The sequence below is a fragment of the Melozone crissalis genome, unplaced genomic scaffold (genome assembly GCF_028551555.1).
Source record: "Melozone crissalis strain CALT ecotype California unplaced genomic scaffold, PUWL_Pcris_2 ptg000254l_1, whole genome shotgun sequence".
Classification (NCBI taxonomy): domain Eukaryota; kingdom Metazoa; phylum Chordata; class Aves; order Passeriformes; family Passerellidae; genus Melozone; species Melozone crissalis.
Window position 1 is genome coordinate 488,828 of NW_026536012.1, and position 19,164 is coordinate 507,991.

Below are 19,164 nucleotides of genomic sequence, written 5' to 3' on the forward strand. Positions count from 1 at the left end.
GCTCCGAGCGCTGCGGGCGCTCCCGCCGGCCATGACCGGCGAGAAGCTCCGCTCGCTGCGCAGGGACCACAAGCCCAGCAAGGAGGACGGGGACCTGCTGGCGGCCGGCGAGGACGAGGCGGCCGCGGCGCCCGGGGGCGCCTTCACGGGCGGGAAGGGCGGGCGGGCCGGGGGGCACCGCGGGCCCGGCGCTCACCGGCACCGCCCGCCGGCCCGGGCCGCCCCCGCCGGGCCCGAGCGCGGCCCCTTCCCCGTGCACGAGTGCGTGTTCAAGGGGGACGTGCGGCGGCTCTCGGCGCTCATCCGCACGCAGGGCATCGCCCAGAAGGACAGTCACGGTGAGCGGGACGCGCCGGGGAACCGGGGCTCGGGGCCGCGTCCCGGCGGGGCGGGAGATGCGAATGCTGCACCGGGAAATCGGGAATTCGTTGGGAGTTTCATAAGGGTGTGTGAATACCCTGTAGGAAGGGTTGTGGACAAGGGATGGAGTGGCTGGCCAAGGGGGATGGCTTCCACTGACAGGAGGCAGGGATGGATGGGATACTGGGAAGGGATTGTTCCCTGGCAGGGTGGGCAGGCCCTGGCACAGCGTGCCCAGAGCAGCCGGGGCTGCCCCTGGATCCCTGGCAGTGCCCAAGGCCAGGCTGGACAGGGCTTGGAGCATCCTGGGATGGTGGAAGATGTCTCTGGCATGGCAGGGATGAGCTTTAAGGTCCATTCCAACCCAAACCATTCCGTAATTCCATGACTTTTGTAATATGAATGAGCACTGTGAGCTCCAGTACCAGCACTGTGCTGGCAGAACTGCCTCTGACTGGGTGTTGCTTTGTGTTCAAGACCCCGCTGCATTTAAAAGATTCGTTCTTTTTTAGGGTGTTTGAGCTGTCACCTGTTTGCTTTGGGGGATGCTGAGCCATTCCTTTGGCTGTTGGCAGAGCAGTTTTTGATATTTCCCCAGGCTACAAAATCAATCCTTTTTTTCCCCTTTCTTTTTAAATGCTGGGTTTTGAGAGAGTTGTTCTCAGCTGCTCCTCTGCAAATGCTCTGTCCACAGCAGTGTCAGTGACAGAGATGGAATCTGATCCTTGTGCTGCTCTGAAATTTGTAAATATTGAATGTCTTGCCAGGACATTTCAAAACGTTTTAATTTGGAGGATATTTTATACTGTTAACAAATAAATCAGCCTGGGGGATCAGTCTGACCTTCATGGTTGGTTCTAATCTCTATTTCAATAGCCGTTTCAAGAGTAACATGATCCATTTCTGCTGGAGAACTCCCAGTTCCACGTGTGTGGTGTCTGAGAAGTTGTGATAAAGAGCAGGCTTGTGTTGTGTTTCTGATAAGGAGATGGGCTCTTCTTCATTGTGGTGTGTAAATTCAAAGGGAGCACGACGGTGAAGGATCTCTGGGGCTGGCACAGGGGCAGGAACGATGGAGTTGGGGATTCCAGCTGTGTCTGTGGTGGCACTGGAAGGCAGCTGGGGGCTGCAGGGTAGCACAGGGCTCAGCTCCCAGCCAGGATGGGCAGGAATGTTCCCTGCAGCTGGCACGGCGCTTTCCCGAGGGCAGAGCTCCAAATCCAGCTACAGATCTGTTTATCCTGCCACCTTCTTTCCAGCAAACCCTGCTAGAATGAAAGCAGCAGACTTGGGGAGGAATTTTCCCACTCTCTCTATTCCTGCTGCTGCTTCTCCCTGTTCCTCCTCCAGTTCCCCTTCAAGCAGCTCAGCAGCAGCAGCTCCAAATCTTTCCTTGAAGGCACTTCCTGATCCCTCTTTGCTGTGCTGTCACCCTCAGTGTGTATCTCACACATTGATTCCATCCTTTTTGGATCCATATATAAATCCCTAATTAAGATCTCCCTGCTTTCCCAGCTCTGTGCAGAGTTGGGACACTTTGGGGATATCTGACTTGTCATCTTCCTCCAAGTTTTTACTTGAACTATTCAAAAAAAAAAAAACCCACAACAAACCTCTTGATGGTTTGACATTCCAAAGGCCTGAGTAACATTTCCCTGTTATTGTTTTCTTCCTGCCTGTTTCCATCTGTCACTTGTTTACACACACTGGAACTGGGAATCATTTAGGGGACACTCCAGCTGATGATTTGCTCAGAAATAAGTCAGAGGAATCCAGGGATGTGCTGAGGATTGGACAGAGGGGAGAGAGAATTTATTGTTAATAATCCAGGCCTGTTTTAGTGTTGGTTCAGTGCAGGAAAGCCAAATCCTGTGGAATGGGAGACTCCTGCTGTTCTGCTAAAAGCAATTGAGTGTTAATTGAGTGCCTCCCCAGCTTCCTAAATTAACCTCCAAATCACAGCCCAGAGGAAGGCCAGTGTCATTATTCCCAAACAATGAGTTTCCTGGGAGAAGCCTGTAGCTACACCTAGTAGATGACTTCCAGCTTTATTATAACATGCATTTAAGAGCTTAAATCCTGAACAGACAAATCCTCTTGCTGGAAAACAGCCCTGGCTCCCTGTGGGTGGGCAGGTACCTCAGCAGAGGAGAAAGGCCACACGTGTGTGGGGACAGGTGCTGTGTTTGAGGTGTGGTGTTGGGCCAGCAGGCTTTGTTTGCCCACCTGGATGGGCACAGGCAGGATTCCAGGAGCTGCTGGAGCACTGGTTTCTTGGGAAAGGGGGCTGTGGCTGTGCTGGGCACTGCTGAGGCCTCACCTCAAACCCTGGGGTCAGTTCTCAGGCCTTCATTCCAAAAAAGACCCTGAGGGGCTGGAGCATGTCTGGGGCAGGAAATGGAACTGGGCAGGGGCTGGAGGGTGTCCAGGAGCTGGGCAGGGGCTGCAGAATCCCTGAGGAGCTGGGCAGGGGCTGCAGAATCCCTGAGGAGCTGGGCAGGGGCTGCAGAATCCCTGAGGAGCTGGGCAGGGGCTGCAGAATCCCTGAGGGAGCTGGGCAGGGGCTGCAGAATCCCTGAGGAGCTGGGCAGGGGCTGCAGAATCCCTGAGGGGCTGGGCAGGGGCTGCAGAATCCCTGAGGGAGCTGGGCAGGGGCTGCAGAATCCCTGAGGAGCTGGGCAGGGGCTGCAGAATCCCTGAGGGAGCTGGGCAGGGGCTGCAGAATCCCTGAGGAGCTGGGCAGGGGCTGCAGAATCCCTGAGGAGCTGGGCAGGGGCTGCAGAATCCCTGAGGAGCTGGGCAGGGGCTGCAGAATCCCTGAGGACCTGGGCAGGGGCTGCAGAATCCCTGAGGAGCTGGGCAGGGGCTGCAGAATCCCTGAGGAGCTGGGCAGGGGCTCAGCCTGGAGCAAAGGAGGCTCAGGGGCCCTTGTGGCTCTGCACAGCTCCTGACAGGAGGGCACAGCCAGGGAACAGGGACAGGAGCAGAGGGAACGGCCCCAAGTTCTGTCAGGGGAGAACTGGGCTGGACACCAGCAGGAATTTCCCCATGGAAAGGGGGATCCACGGAAAGGCCCTGGAACTGCCCAGGGAGGGTTGCAGTGCCCATCCCTGGAGGTGCCCAAGGAAGGGCTGGATGTGGCACCCAGTGCTGGTGACAAGGTGGGAATTGGGCACAGCTTGATGATCCTGCAGGGCTTTTCCACCCTCGCCATTCCTGTGCCTCCGTGATTTTGACAATGTTTCCCCTTGGGTCAGGTAATTGGCATTTCGTGGGCACTCAGTGTGGCTCCCTCTCAAAGGGGCTCCTCAGGAAGGTTATTTGCATCCCCTGGCAGAGCCTGGCAGCATCCAGGACTCCCAGTGCTGTGCTCCCAGATGTTGGAGCAGCTATTAATAGCAGCAGGAGCTGAGCTGGGTTAGTGTATGATGAGCTGGGCTGTGGCTGCCTGGGATGCTGCCAGTGCCCTGCAAGGATGAGATGAGATGCAGGACACCTTGAACAGCCCTGTCAGCCCTCCTGGGCAGGCAGGACACAGCTCCCACCTCCATCCCAATTCCCCTGATGCTGCAGGGTGCTGCCATTCCTGTGGCAGCCTCTCCAGATGTGCAGCACACCCTCTGCACAGAGCAGGTTCTTCCTGCTGGCAAAATGGGAGTTAGAGAACAGCTCTCAACCGAGTGTGTGTGTTAGAATTGCACAAAAAAATTTGTTTTCCAGCATTTTTTTCCTCTTGACTGCTCTAAGAAGATGTTTAAATGTACAAAATACAGTTAAATGGAAGAACTTTACATCCTTAAGCTGCCTGAATAAACGGTGTCATGAGCCTGGTAGCAGCATTAATCCAGGAAAAACAGCTCTGGGTGCCTCACAGTGAATATTTAACAACACAAATGCCACCTGTGTCACGAGCATCGCCAGGAAAATGGGGACAGGTTTGAGAGGCTGCTGATATCCCCAAAGCTTTCTTTGGAAACAGCCAAAAGGCAGCTTTGTAGCGAAGGTGCTGTTCCTTCTCAATATGCCCAGTACTGTAGTTGTAAAAAATGAGTACTCAGTCTTTGAAATATTAATAAAACAGGCTGTTAAATTTTTAATCAGTATCATATCTGTGAGTAGCTTTTAACCCAGATCTGTCAGGCTGGGAAGGGATCAGACCCTTCAGCCTGTGGGGAGCACAGGGGTTGTGTCTTTCTCAAAGACACCTCTGGACCTCTTTGCCTGGAGTGAGTTTCAAGATATCATTAAAAACCCTCTCTTGGCCCATGAAATGTATCTCAATATATTTATTTTGACAACCACAATCCAAGCAAACGTCACTCCTCTGGTGGGTGTTGCTGTGTTCCTGGGTTAGAGCAGGAACTGCAGTTTCCTAAGGAAGGGGTTGCAATGCATTCTGCTAACTTTCATCTCATCTCTTTTATTTCTGTGCTTTCTTGTAGGAAACACTCCTTTACATCTTGCTGTGATGTTGGGACATAAAGGTGGGTAGAACCATTTGTTTTGTTACCTTTTCAGTGATCCTGAAGATTTGGGGGCAAGAGGAAAAAAGGGGTTTTTCCCTTTCCTGAGTGTGATGATGTGTTTCAGGCTAGTGAGGTTTTCTGGGAAGAAGATGCCACATGGATTTGGAGAAGAAGAGTGGGAAAGGAAATCTGAGCTTTATTCCCAGAATTCCACCTAACCCTGCCCTCTGGCAGTGGGAGCCATTCCCCCTTTCCTGTCTCCTCTTGTCCCCAGTCCCTCTGCAGCTCTCCTGGAGCCCCTTCAGGCCCTGGAAAGGCTCTGAGCTCTCCCTGGATCCTTCTCCTGTGCAGCTGAGCACCCCCAGCTCTCCCAGCCTGTTTACTGAACTGGAAATGGAATCTGGCTGGAGATTCCAAGCTGGTTTGCCTGCTCCCTGCAGAGTGATGTTGTTGTCCTGGGCACAGTTTAAGGAGCCATGAAAATCCCTGGGTGTCTTGGCTGGGTTAGTCAGGGCCTTTGTTTATCCCACAGGAGACAGTTTGTTCAGCAGGGAGGGATCTCTTCCTCCCCAGCCACTCAGCCTGCCTGACTCACGGCTGCTGCATCTGGAATGACCAGTGCAGTTTCCTGTGGCACCTGTGGTAGGAAAATAACCCAGGAAGTCCTGTCGTGGTGATGAGACAGCTGGGCCCTGCTGCATCACCTCCAGACGGCTCAGGGTGGCTTTAGTGACATGTGCTGAGGTTTCCTCATGGCTGGAAACTGCAGAACCATTTCCAAGGAGCACATGGGAGCGCTGAAACCCTCCTTGCTTCCTTCAGTTTTCCACCATCATGTCCACCTGTGGATGGGGAATGCAGCTGTTGGTTCCACACCTGCTCTGAGGCTTTCCTGGAGCAGAGGAGCCTGTTTGCCCTCCTTAAATCAGATTCCCCAGGATGTTCTGGCACACAGGGATGTGTTGTTGCCTCAGCCTCCTCTGCCTCCCCCGTACCTGATGGGAGTTGCCCCAAATCCGTATCCCCATGATCCATTCACCCCTTGGAGAGGGATGAAGGCCCTGAAGTATCTCAGGTATCTCTCTGCCTTGTGTGTGCAGCAGAGAGAGCTGATGTCATGCATTAAATATAAATATCCTTGTTCCATGGTGGTGTGTGTATCTGACATGCAGAAATATTATAAAAAGCAAACTCCACGTAGCAGGAGGGACAAGTCTCTTCAGTGTTATATAATTGGTGGCTGATCACCAATTATTTTTAGTGATAATATTGAACAGGGAAGTGCTGGAAGTCCTTGCATAAATGGCTTTGTTTGTTAGAGTGAGTCAGAACCCAGATATGTGTTTTGATAATCTCTGTAATATCTTTGATATGAATTGCTTTGGTGGTTTTATCCTGACTGCTCCTGCTGCATCCTTTACTGTAAATAACTGTGGATATTTTGTTCCAGAATGTGCCCACCTGCTTTTAGCCCATAACGCTCCAGTAAAGGTGAAAAATGCTCAGGGATGGAGCCCTCTGGCCGAAGCCATCAGCTATGGAGACAGACAGATGAGTAAGCACCTCTTCATTCATCCCAGTTTGCCAGTTAATCCCAAATTTGGGCTCATTCAGAGCAGGAAAGCAGAGCTCTCAAGCTGGGTTATTTTCCCACAGCCCTCTTTCAGCTCTCTGAAGGGTTTCTCTTAATCAGCTGAACATTTTATATCTGAACATGATCAGGCACATCCATTTCCTTGATAAGAAATTGCACTGGGTTACATAAGCAAGCTGTTAACTCTGCTCAGACTGAGGGCATTGGGAGAGCTCTGCACGAGCACGTTCTGGGTTTGGAATGGCAGGGACAGGATCCAGATGGATCTGGGCTGGGTGGGATCATCTCCTTGGCCTGCTCCCTGTGGTCACAGGTTTGTTAGTGTATCAGTTGCCAGTGGGATGTGGCTTTTAGGCTGCATCTCAACAGGCCAGAGGGAAAATATAATTTATGTATTATTCAAATATTGTTTATTCACCTCAGACATGGAGTAGCAAAAGGAAATTATTCTGCTGCTACTCACTGGTGGATGTTAATAGTATTCAGTATTACCATGTGTGGTGGTGCATCCTATAGCAGAAAACTCACTATATGTTACACATATAAATGTATTATTAATATATTAATGCACTACTTTATAATCTACCAACAGCATTCTCTTGTCAGCTCCTCACTATTGATTTTCTCGGTGGAGTAGATGTTACTCAGTATATTTGTACCCACATATTTACTAATACCTGTGTACAAACCCTCTTGACATGATTCTATAGTTAATTTTACAAACAATTATTGAGGCTTTCCTTCCTGGGGTGATCTGAGCAGGTTAATGTGCAGTTCCTGTAGCTGGGATTAATTCCTCAGGTCTGATGAAATGTTCCATTGCATTGTTGGGTTTAAGACCCCAAGTAAGACACTCACCTGTAATTACCAAACAACCAGAGTTCATGGATTAATTCCTGTGTAGTTTCAGCACTCCTGAGGAAGCTCAAGCAGCAGTCCAGGGAAAGTGTTGAAGAGAAGCGACCTCGGTTATTAAAAGCCCTGAAAGAGGTGAGTTGTGCTGACAAAACCAGAGGGGTGGAAAGCAGTGACTTGTGCTCTGAGTATGGACACTCTGGAAAACTGCCAGCAAGTTTTTTCCACGTTTTTACCAATCTTCTGCTCTTAAAAGCAATCTTGGCTCTGTTTTAAGGAGTCACAGAATTATATTTATTTTAAGGTAATACTTCCTTTCAACTTCTAGAAATTCGAATACAAGGCTTGTGTAAGGCAGACCTGCTCATCATCATTGCAATTTCAGAGTTAAAGAATCTCTATTTCATTAGATTTTTAAGGCTTTCTTAAATCTTGTGTCAATGAATAATTTCCTGGTGTGTTCAGTCCCCAAACCCCCTTGCCCAGTGCTGGAGGAGATTTTTGGTTTCATTCTCCATCAGCACCCAGCAGCCAGTTCCCCTTGGGTACAGTGAAATGTTGCTCAGTTTGGGGACAGCAGTTTGTAGAAGCCCAGTTATTTATCAGAAGTTCATGAACTTGTCCCTGTGGAGGCTGAGCTGTGCTGTGGTCCCTGAGCCCTCGTGCTGGGGTGGCTCTGGCTCACACGTGCTCTGACCTGATGACTTCAGCACATTTCCACGAGGCCACTGGCAATTGGTCTTTGCAACACTCCTGCCTGAAACTTGACTCATTAATTATTGTATAATTAGTTCTAATTCCGTGGGATTGGATGGGATCAATCAAAGCAAGCAGAGAGCTCCATAGGTGCTTTTTAAATTGTTTCCAATAAATCTTTTGCAATGCAGGGCTTGATAGTTGACCTAGTATTAAGAAATGATTAAAAATGTGAGTTCAGATGAGTTACATCATTTTGTCATTATTGATTCTGCTGCGGCTAAAGCTTCAGTGATGTTTAAGTTCAGTACAAATTCAAGTACAACATTAGAGAAAGTTTTCTTTGCCAAACTTCTGCCTGTCTTCCAGCAAATTTTACAGTCATTTAGCCTGAAAAGCTTGTTAACACATTCTTCTCTTCTTCTCAGCTAGGTGACTTCTATCTAGAGCTTCACTGGGATTTTCAAAGTTGGGGTGAGTGCTTCCATGTCCCTTCCCCAGGGAGATAATGCAATCAGCCTGCAGCACACTTGTCCTGTGCTTTGTGCTGGAGCAGCCGCAGTGCTTGGGATCTCAGTGCTGAGGAAAGGACACACAACATTTTCCAGATTTAGTTTTGCTTATTCACTTTTGGAGCTGAATTCTCTTCTCCAGTGACTCACTAAGGAGGGGAAGTAGCTCTTTGCTTTAAGAACCTGGGTGGGATGGGGATGATCCTTAAGGTCCCCCCCAATCCAAACCAGTCTGGACTTCCATGATTTTATGTGTTTTATTAATTTAATAATTAATATTAATACCTTGGATCATTTTTATGCTTGTGGCTGTTCTGCTTTAATTGGAACCAGGCTTTCTTTCCCTTGGTGCATTAGATAAAATGTTAAATCCCAGAATTCAAACTATGAACAGCCACAGTTATTAGGATTTATAAATGGTTTACCTGTGATGGAAATACAAATTCTGATATTGGAAGCAGGGTGTGCAATTACAATTACAAAAAAAATCAATTTTATCAAATAGAAATACCCCTGATGTTGTGTTTGATTGAGATGTTGGAAAATGCTGTATTTGCATTAAAACACATCCAGAATCAAACTGATGGAATAGTTTTAGTGGGAATGCTTTGCAGAGGGATCTCAGTGCCTTGATTGCCTTTTCTCTCCCTCCTTTAGTGCCTTTACTTTCCCGAATTCTGCCTTCTGATGCATGTAAAATACACAAACAAGGTATAAATATCAGGTGAGTGCTGCTTTTGTACCCAAATACTTCAGTGCCAGGGAAAAGCTGAATCCCTGAGGAGCCTGGGCTCATCCACGACACAGCACTGAGCCTTGCAATTTCAGGCTCTCTGATTATCTCTGTTGAGCTGAATATAACTTAAATATAGAGCAAGAGCAGTTCAGCTGGATAAGGCTTTATCTACCAGATGTGCCAGTGAAAAACAGGGATTGGGTATTTATAACACAATTGCAAATAAATTCCAGTATTTCCTGGAGAAGTGTTGCTGCTCCAGTCTCTACTTTAAAAAAAAAAAAAAAAACCAACACAAAAAGTGATATAATTTCTGTCTTTAAGGTGTTTAATGTGACAAATTCACAAACTCAGTAGGGGATTTCAGGAGCCTCTCCAAGCTCAACTCTTTTTAGTTTGGAACCAAATGTGTTTTCTGGCATTTTCTTTAGGGCCCAAAATTTAAAACAGAGAGGCAAGAATATGATCCTGGAGATTCAATCTGTAGAAATTTTTGTTGTAATAAAGGGGAAGCTTGGGTCTGTAAAGTGAATTTTTAGGTGAAGTTTGAGTCTGGGAGTGTTGCTTTCCTTCTCATTTCTGAATGCTGTGCCTGTATGAGGCATGAACTGAGGGGAAATAGATAAATACAGGTTTTTCCTTGGAATCAGAGGCAAATCTATGAGGAGTTTTAATCCCTCACCACTTAGAGTTGAAGTTACCCAGCTGAGGTTCTTTAACCACCTCTTTATGAGAAATAAATGCTCTGGCAATAGTGGACATGAATTACTACAGACATCCATGGCCTCAGCTCCATCTTCTTCCAGTTACTCAGGTCTGCAGGAGCATGTCTTTGGTGTTGGTGAGGGAGAAAAATAGAAATAGCAATGAAAATAAATAAAATTTTAAAAAGAGTTTCTGAGTCCTCTTCACATTTTGGGTCATGTCCCAGTGTTGTTATTCAAGTCAGGACCCTGCTGAGGAGTTGTTTCTCAGTGTATAGCACTGAATAGAATCTATCCCCCTTCCCTCCTCATGCTGGCAGTGTTAAATACAACTTTCTGAAGAAAACTTTACCTTTATAGCAATTTTTTGATGATTTCTGCATTGAGGCCTCACTTACGAAATCCTATGAAAATTCAGCCCTTTATGTGTTTGTTTGCCATTAAAAAAATGCACTTTCCCGCTTGAAAGCTGAATTTCCTCCTGCGTTTATGGGTAATTTTTGTGACATTTGGGGTTGTTTTCACAGGCTGGACACAACTCTGATAGACTTTACTGACATGAAGTGCCAACGAGGGGATTTAAGCTTCATTTTTAACGGTGACGCCGCACCCTCCGAATCTTTTGTAGTTTTAGACAATGAGCAAAAAGTTTACCAGCGAATACACCACGAGGTAAAGCTCTGGGCAGGGGGTGGGACACATCCCGGCCTTTTTTGGGAATGTGTCAAACAAAATTTGCCTCAGAAACACCCAAAGAGCTGCAAAGCAAAGAATTTTTACCTCAGTTGTTCCAACTTGAGCTGTGAAGGTGAAATTGAATTTTGTGAGGGAAGCCAGCTTTGAATCCAGATTTCTGGTTAAGGAGAAGCTGGAATGGGAATAGACTGGAAAGATGTGGTTTAAATTGTGATGTGCTGCTTTTCATCTTTCCACTGGGCTCAACTCAGGTGTCCTCAGGTGGGTTTTCAGACCTGTTCCCTCTGCTTTGCATCCTTTTAGTCACTCCATGGCCAGTTCAGCTGATAACAGCGTGAGGATCTGACTCACTGGACCCCCTGTAATTAGTCAAGTCTTTAATTACAGCTTTATCCCCCAATCACTTAAGCAGATGGATTATTGACTGTGGAAAGGGTGTGGCTGCTGAGCTGCTGCATAAATCCCATTGGGATGCTTTATTCACATTAATATTCAAGATTAAACTATTTGGAAACCATTTGGCCAGAGGTTTTATAAAACCGCTTGAAAATGCAGGAAATGCTGCTTCTGGGAAAAGATCCAAAGGACAAGGCTTATGCATTTGTGTTTATTGGTGTATCTTTGGAGGAAGCAATCGTTGTTTGGTGAGTTCTGCTGAGTATTTTGGAATTTTTCTTCCAGGAATCTGAGATGGAGACAGAAGAGGAGGTTGACATTTTGATGAGCAGTGATATTTACTCTGCCACCTTATCCACCAAGTCCATCACGTTCACACGGGCTCAGACTGGGTGGCTCTTCAGGGAGGACAAAACTGTGAGTGAGGGGAGCTCAGAGCTGCTGCTGGGCAGGAGGGAGGAGGGAAAGGCACTGCAGGAAGCACTGGGGCAGATTCCTGGAGAAACTCTGGCTGCCCTGGATCCCTGGCAGTGCCCAAGGCCAGGCTGGACAGGGCTTGGAGCAGCCTGGGATGGTGGAAGGTGTCCCTGCCATGGCAGGGAGCTGGAATGGGGTGAGCTTTGAGGTCCCTTGTGGCCCAAACCAATCCAGGATTCTGAAAGGACAAGGTGTGCAGGACAAAGGAAAAATCCCTGTCCCTGTATCCCCAGTTTGCACAGGTTCATTCCATGTGGAATCTCTCTGCTGGACTGCCTTCAGCAGGAAAAACAAGGAAGAAGGATTCTGTAGCTGTTGGGCAGGGGGAGGACAGATTGTGCTTGTGCTGGGAATGGTTTTGTTCCAGGAGACTCTGATCTCTGCAGGTTGGTTCCAGGGAGTGCAGGAAGGGTTTTGTGTGTCCCTGCAGGAGAAGGGCAGGGATGGGAGTGCTCTGGAAAGGGATTTCACTCAAATTATTCAACTATCTCTGTCTTAAAGCTTCCCTGCATAAGAAGTACCTGTTCCTGCTGGATTTTTGGGATTGCCCAATGCCAGCCCATGTAGGGGGCTGGAGGAATTCCAGCTCAATCCCCAGGTTCCCTTATTGCCATTATTTGATAGGCAAGAATCAAAATGTTTGTATTTTATCTTCTGTGAGTCATTAATGTCCAAATTCCTTTCATGCAGGAAAGAGTAGGAAACTTCCTGGCAGATTTCTACTTGGTGAATGGACTGGTGTTGGAATCCAGGAAAAGAAGGGAACATCTCAGTGAGGAGGACATCCTTCGGAATAAAGCGATCATGGAGAGCCTGAGCAAAGGGGGAAACCTCATGGAGCAGAATTTTGAGGTACAGTTGATTAACTTTGAGGTGTAGTTGATTAACTTTGCCCAGGATGTGGGAGAATAATCTTGCACACCACTCCTCGTGGTGCAAAATACATAGATAATGTTTTTATTTTCTTTTGATTGGCATAATCTAAAAATCACAAACATGACCCACAAGTGTAATTTTGGTGATGCATTAATGAATTAGCCTGATTAGTGCACACAGGGAGGGATTTCTGTGGTTACATTGGGTATTCAGCCTTAATTTGTCTCTTAGAAGAGATGAGGGGTTTGGCTGTGGCAAATCAACTGCGGATTCTTTTAGACCCAATGCTGATTGTTGGGAATGAAAGGGAAGCCAGAAAGGCAATCGTGCTCCTTTGAGCTTCATTAAAATGGGAGGAAGCCTGTGATTAGCACCAGGAAATCAAGAGCTCTTCAGAAAGAGCCAGGCTTCAGCTGGGAGCACACACAGAGCTTTTAAAGTGATTAATTTATTTCTGTGTGAGCTGGAGCTGCTGCCTTGGCACTCAGAGCCCCGAATTAACTCATTATGATGGAGCAGCACAGCCCAGTCCTGCAGGAGGTGCCCGTGGGGGCTGAGAGCAGGGGCTGGCTGAGCAGGGCGGGCTGTGGCCGTGTTTGGAGCGGGGGGCAGCTCCAGGTGGGAATGGCAGCAGGAGGGGAGCGGGGCAGGGGCTCTGAGCTGAGCTGTGCTTGTCCCGCAGCCCGTGCGCCGGCAGTCGCTGACGCCGCCGTCCCCCAACACCATCTCCTGGGAGGAGTACATCTCTGCAGAGAGTGGCAAGTGAGTGCTGCTGGGCCTGCCAGGGCTTCCAGGGACCCCTCTGCATCCCTGGCAGGGGCTGGGGGTCTCTGGGGGCTTTGGGTTCTCCGCTTGGTGGGTGCTGCTTGTGGGGAGGGAGGAGCGCTGGGTTTGGTGTCTCGGTGTTTGTTCTCCAGAGGGCTGGGAAGGGATCCTTGTGTGTGTCAGTGCCTCAGCTACAGGCAGGGAATCCTGGGATGCTCTGGGCTGGAAGGGACCCTAAAGCCCATCCAGTTCCACCCCTGCCATGGGCATTTCTGGGTAGTGGTTAATAAACACTTCCTGTAGGGTTTATTAACACTGTGTTTATGAGGAATTATTTTATTGGAGTAGTTTTCCTGGTTTTGTCTTGTCTCCTGGTTTAGCAGAGTAATCTAATTTAGGAGGTTTTTTGTCTATATTCTGCACAGCTTTACAATAAAGCAAACCCTTTGAAAGTAAGGATTCCTCCCTGATGTTTTCCGACCCAAGTCTGTTTTCCTTCCTCTAAATTCAGGATTGCCCTGGGAAACACTGACTTTGTCTCTCCCTCTCCCTCACAGAGCTCCTCACCTGGGCAGGGAGCTGGTCTGCAAGGAGAGCAAGAAAACCTTCAAAGCCACGATAGCAATGAGCCAGGAATTCCCCTTAGGAATCGAATCGTGAGTCAAAGCTCCTGGCCACGGGAGTTATTCCTGTTGGGAATGTTGTAACGTGTTCATGAGCTGCAGAAAGAACCCTCCAGATCCCCAGGAGTGGGAGTGCAGTCAGGCTGTTGAGCAAGGAATCCCTTTAACTGGGAATCTGGAGCTGCTGGGCTGGGGAAGAGCCAAGCCCTTACCTGGCTTGATAAGAGCAGAGTTTTGGGTAGGATTATCAGCAGCTGGTGTCTGATCCCACAGAATTCTGAAATGGTTTTCCCCGTAATAAATTTTAGCACAAAATTGTGACCCCTAACCCAGTGCAAAGCCAGGTCAGTTCCACATGTCCATGGAGAAGGAGGGTGGTACCTCATCCCTCATCTCCTGTGGAAAATGAGGATAAAGAACTGCAATCCTGGTGTTGGTTTGTTGTAATTCTGGATGTGGGGTGACCCCGACGCCCTGGGATGGAGAAGGGGGATGCTGTCATTGTCACCCTGTGTGTCCCCTGGGCCCTTTGGGTCACGTTTTCCTGTCCAGAGGGACAGGGTGTGTGTGGCAGGAGGATCTGTCACGGGCTCTGCTCTCCTTTGCAGGTTGTTGAATGTCTTAGAAGTCATTGCACCCTTCAAGCACTTTAACAAACTTAGAGAATTTGTTCAAATGAAGCTTCCACCAGGCTTTCCTGTCAAATTAGGTAAGAGCACACAGCAGCTCCTGGGACTTTATTTATCCAGAGTTTTAGGTTGAAAAAGCCCTCTCAGTCCAACCATTCCCCAGCACTGCCAAAGCCACCATTGCCTCATGTGCCCCAGTGCCACATCTACACAGCTTTGAAATCTCTTCAGGCATGGGGATGCTGGAAAACCCTTTCCAAGAGAAATTTTCCCAAATATCCAATCCAGATCTAAACATGTGCATTTATTCTTGCAATATGTTCAGAAGGTTTTTTGTGGAGTTTTGGGGAGGAACCCTCACCTAGGGATGTGTTACTGAGAGCTCAGGAGCACAGAAGTGCTGGGGCCTTGCTCCAAGGGCAGTGGGATGTGCTGGATTATTCCTGCACTAGGGGAGGATCTCAGGTGTGGAGTATTTTGTAACATTCCTGTGTTTGCTTTTCTTCAGGGATTACTGGGGATAGATTGATTTTAAGTGAAAAATAGAAAACTGTTGCATTTGTAACAGATGGAAATGTCTGAGGTCAGCTTATTCATGGGATAGATGATCCCAGAAGCAGTAGGCCCTTTCCTAAGGGTGCAGGGTTCTGGAGTTGCAGGGAGCTGTGTGGGCAGGTAGGCTGTGCTCTACCTCTGCCACGTTTGCACAGGATTCCAGAGCACTTTGGGTTGGGAATGACCTCAGATTCCAGCTCGTGCTCCCACTCCCACGGCAGGGACACCTCCCACTATAACCCAGCTGCTCCCAGCCTGGCAGGGGTGGGGACTGGTGGCACTCTGGCTGTCCCTGAGCGTGCCCTGTCCCCGCAGACATCCCGGTGTTCCCCACCATCACGGCCACTGTGACGTTCCAGGAGTTCCGCTACGACGAGTTCGATGACTCCATCTTCACCGTTCCCGACGACTACAAGGAGGATCCCAGCCGCTTCCCGGACCTCTAGGGGGGCTGGGAGCTCCCGGGAGCACCAGCCCGGCGTCCCAGGGCCGGGGCAGGGCCGTGGGGCACAGCAAGGGATGGACTCGTGAGCCCGCGGCCGAGGGACGGAGCTGGCGCCGCACCGGGCACCAGCCCCTCCAGCTCCCGCCTCCCAGGGCCTCCTGCTGCCACCCCCTCTGGCACAGCCGCTCCTGGCTCGGAGCTGCCGCCCCAGCTGGGAGGAGCTGCTGGTTTTTAAATTTTTTACACTTGTGGTGATCCGCCAGGCGCTGCTGGACCTTGGCACCGAGCTGGGCTGGGGCGAGGTGAGCCCCCTGTCCCTCCCCTGCTCCCTGAGCCGCCAGCTCAGGCACGGAATGTTGGAAGGTATCCTGGGGGAATGCCTTGGCTGTAGGTGAATGAACCAAATGGGCACCACTGACACTTGGATCTCCTGCTGCACCCAGGCAGAGCCAGCTGTGCTCTGCAGGGAGCGAGGCACCTGGGCAGCGCCGGCCCAGCCTGCTGCTGTCCCTGCCTGGTCCCTCCCTTCCCCTTCCCTCCCTGCTCCCTGCCTGGCTCCCTGGGAGCACTCCGGGGCTGCCTGGCCAGGAATGTCACTTGTTGTTAGTCCTTTATTTGGGCCTCGCCTGGGAGAGGTGTCCCCGAGAGGCCGAGCGCCGCCAGGTCAGTGTGTGGGAGCTGGGAGGGGCTCAGGCATTGCCCCTCCCTGCAGGAGCAGCTCTCCCTGCACTCGGGGCCACCCTGGTGCTCACGGGCAGCGTGGGCTGCTCCCACATTCGTTCCCTGCCTCTTGGTGTTTAAATCACAGAGAATCGCAGACTGGTGTGGGGTGGGGGGACCTTAAAGCTCGTCTTGTGCAGCCCCCCTTCATGGATGGTTCAGTACTCCAGCTCCTCGAGCTTATTCCCATTCCCAGTTGTTCCAGTCTCCTCATCTAACAATAATCCACCTTTTTGGGGTTTGTTAGGCAAGATTTGTGCAGAAGGCTGATGGTGCTATTTGTTTGTATGAAGAAATTTAGATTCGAGTGCTGTGGTGTCATTGTACAAAAATGTAAATATTTTCCAAATTATATTCTTTGTGCACTGTAGGTAAAACTTTTTCTGGAATTCCATAGAGTTAAGGATCAAAGTTTATAATGAAGAGGATCATTGATGCTCAGTGGAGGGAACAGCTGTGCTGAGCACAAGGGACAAGGAAGGGGCTCAGCACAGGGCAAGGTGTCAGGCACACCTGAGAGCAGGGAATTCCAAACTGCTGGAATCTCTGGTCCATCCCAAAGAGGCTGCTCTGGGGAGGGACAGAGAGGAGGCCCAGGGAAGCACTGTCAGCAAAGTGCAGGAGCACTGCAGTGGGAGGGTGGGGTTGGTCCTTTCCCAGCTCCTCTGTGGACCTGGGGAACAGGGGAGCACTGGGGCAGGGGAGCACTGGGACAGGGGAGCAGTGCAGCTTTGTTGTCAGTTCAACCTCAAATCCAAAATGAAACTTTAGGGAAAACAAGCAAAGGGAAACGACTCCTGCAGTGCCGTGTCAGGGCGGGTGTGGAGCATCCTCTGGGAATGATGGAACTTGTTCTCCCGAGTCATGATGAATTCCTGACGTGCTTCACACCTCTGGGATGAACTGGCACCGTCTGTGCTGCTCCTGGGAGCCGGGTGGGGTCCTCTGGGACAGACTGGGGGTGTCTGTGGGGCTGAGCTGGAGCTTGGATCGGTGCCCGTGGGGCAGCACAGGGCTCTGTCCCCTCCAGGGCTCCCTTTGGGGTGTTTTGTGTAGCTGCAGGACCTGTGCCAGGTGCCTTACAGGGCACCCCCTTCCTTGGCAATTCCAGTGGTGAGAGGTTCCTGCCCGAGGTGAATGTCAGAGCTCCCTTTGCTCAGTGGTACAGGGACATCCATGGCTTTGTGTCCTTTGCATTTTTGCTCATCCCAAATCCATCCCTGGCTCCGTGGAAGCGTTGCTGGGGCTGTGGGGCCTGGGCAGTGCAGCCACTGCTGGATCCCAGGGGGGATCCTGGCCTTGGAACTGGAAAACAAAAAGGGTTTGGGTGGCCCCCTGTGGGATTGAGGCTGCTGTGGCTCTGTCCCCTCTGGACAGCCCCTGGTGGCCGCAGGGTGTGTGCCCAAAGCCCAGGGCAGGTCCTGGAAGTGTTTCCTGTGGTTCCTGTGGCCTCTGGCTGCAGACCTGGGGGATTTTCACCCCCAGACAGGGCTGCTCCCTGAGACACTTCCAGGGGCTGCAGGAAGCTGCTCCTGAGGCTTGTTCTGCCCTGGAATGTGGGCACAGCTTGGGGCTGTCCTTGTGCTGGGTTATCCCAGGAACTCCAGCTGCTCCTGCTCTCCCTGTGGAGCTGAGGGATGGCAATTCCCTGCATTGTCCCCAGCTCCCAGGGCAGCCCCTGGGCTCCCAGAGCTGCCCTCAGTGCTTGTCCCTCCTCCTGGGATGTGTTTCCTGTCTGAACATTCCTGGTGAGGAGTTCTCACAGTAGGGACACCTGGGCATTCCCGATGGATGCACCGCAGGAATTCTCAGTCAGAGGGACACTGGGCTGAGCCTGTGCATCCCGAGGGGCTGCCCACGTTGAGATCCATGTTTATATCCATGTTTTCTCCACTGTTTTTGTCACTGGGTGGTGTTGCATGGACACAGGGAATGTTTGTGGGCCCGGATGTGTGTCCAGGGTGTTCCCAGCCCCAGCCTGGGGCACAGGGTCCCTCCCCTGTCCCGTGGCTCTGGGAAATTCCTTTTCCAGGCAGCATTGATCCAGCAGAGCCTCACCTGGGCTTTGCCCGTTTTCCTGGAGGCCAGGCCAGGTGTTCAGGAGGGTTTGGTCCCTGGAAGCGAGCACAGATCCATGGATGGTGTCTGTGCAGCAGCTCCAGCTCGTCCCTGTGGCCTGGGAATGTCGGGGCACCAGGAGCAGCCCTGGATGCCCCAGCTGGAGTCGGCGTCCAGGGCAGGAGGAGAAGGGAGCTGGACCTGGTGGGAATCACATCCTGCTGCTCCTGCCCAGGCTGGGGCTCCCCTCCCGCCACTTCTTTTTTTCCTGAGGATTTTTATGGCTCTTAAAAGACAACCAGGAATTTTGCTCAACCCAATTCCGACCTCACCGCGGAAGGATCCCGCGGGTCGTTTCAGAACCAAACTGTTCCTCTGGTCTTCCAAGCTCCTGCTCTGTCCCGTGGCAAAGGGAACACCCTGGATTTCCTCTCCGGAGCTGCTGTCCAGGCACTGCACTCCCAGCACAGCAATTCCTGTTCCTGCGTTGAGTCCGTTCGTCCCTCCCGGGTGTGTTTGTGCTGGAATCCCCCGGCATTCCCACAGCCCTCTGTTATTTTCTGTCTCTGCTCCTGAGTTGTAATTCCCGCCAGGAGAACTGCGTTATTTAATCCGGATTAACCAATTCCTGTAATGCTGCAGTTTCACTTTTCTGTTCCTGACAGTTTGTAACTCCCATGGAAAACGAGTCACCTCTCTTGGTTTTCCTGTCGTCCGCTCCCTGGTTTTCCCTTCCCTTCACTCATAGTCACTTTGGTTTGTATCATTGTTAGAATAAAGACCAAACTATGCTGTTGGATTTGGAAGCTGCTCCACCTGTGCAATCCAGGCTTCCCTCTCCTGTCCCGCCGGGCCTCGGCTGCGCTGCGGGAGCGGGACCGGAGGGGAGGGAACGAGCTCCTGCTGCTGCGTTCTGCAAGGGCATTTTCTTGGTCATTTTTTAAATAAAATCCTGCATTTTCATTACAGCCTCCTCTCGGCCCTCTCTCAATCCCAGGTTT

General features: G+C 50.5%; 1 protein-coding gene across 1 annotated transcript; it reads left to right on the forward strand.

Moving 5' to 3' along the window:
- ANKRD13C (ankyrin repeat domain 13C) lies at nucleotides 1–15,744 on the forward strand. Its single transcript, XM_054294532.1, has 13 exons — nucleotides 1–338; nucleotides 4,803–4,844; nucleotides 6,277–6,381; nucleotides 7,325–7,410; nucleotides 8,400–8,445; nucleotides 9,141–9,207; nucleotides 10,451–10,595; nucleotides 11,301–11,432; nucleotides 12,183–12,344; nucleotides 13,051–13,130; nucleotides 13,691–13,789; nucleotides 14,365–14,465; nucleotides 15,256–15,744. Exons 1-13 carry the CDS (start codon nucleotides 32–34, stop codon nucleotides 15,384–15,386), a joined length of 1,503 nt encoding a protein of 500 aa, XP_054150507.1. The 5' UTR covers nucleotides 1–31; the 3' UTR covers nucleotides 15,387–15,744.
- Nucleotides 15,745–19,164: the final 3,420 nt, after the last annotated feature.

What these genes read in the sequence shown, in the direction of transcription:
- ANKRD13C (XM_054294532.1), top strand. Translation starts at nt 32, where the DNA reads ATGACCGGCGAGAAGCTCCGCTCGCTGCGCAGGGACCACAAGCCCAGC. An exon ending in TGTGATGTTGGGACATAAAG is followed by an intron (nt 4,845 to 6,276) that starts GTGGGTAGAACC and finishes ATTTTGTTCCAG; the next exon opens with AATGTGCCCACCTGCTTTTA. An exon ending in TTCCCCTTAGGAATCGAATC is followed by an intron (nt 13,790 to 14,364) that starts GTGAGTCAAAGC and finishes TCTCCTTTGCAG; the next exon opens with GTTGTTGAATGTCTTAGAAG.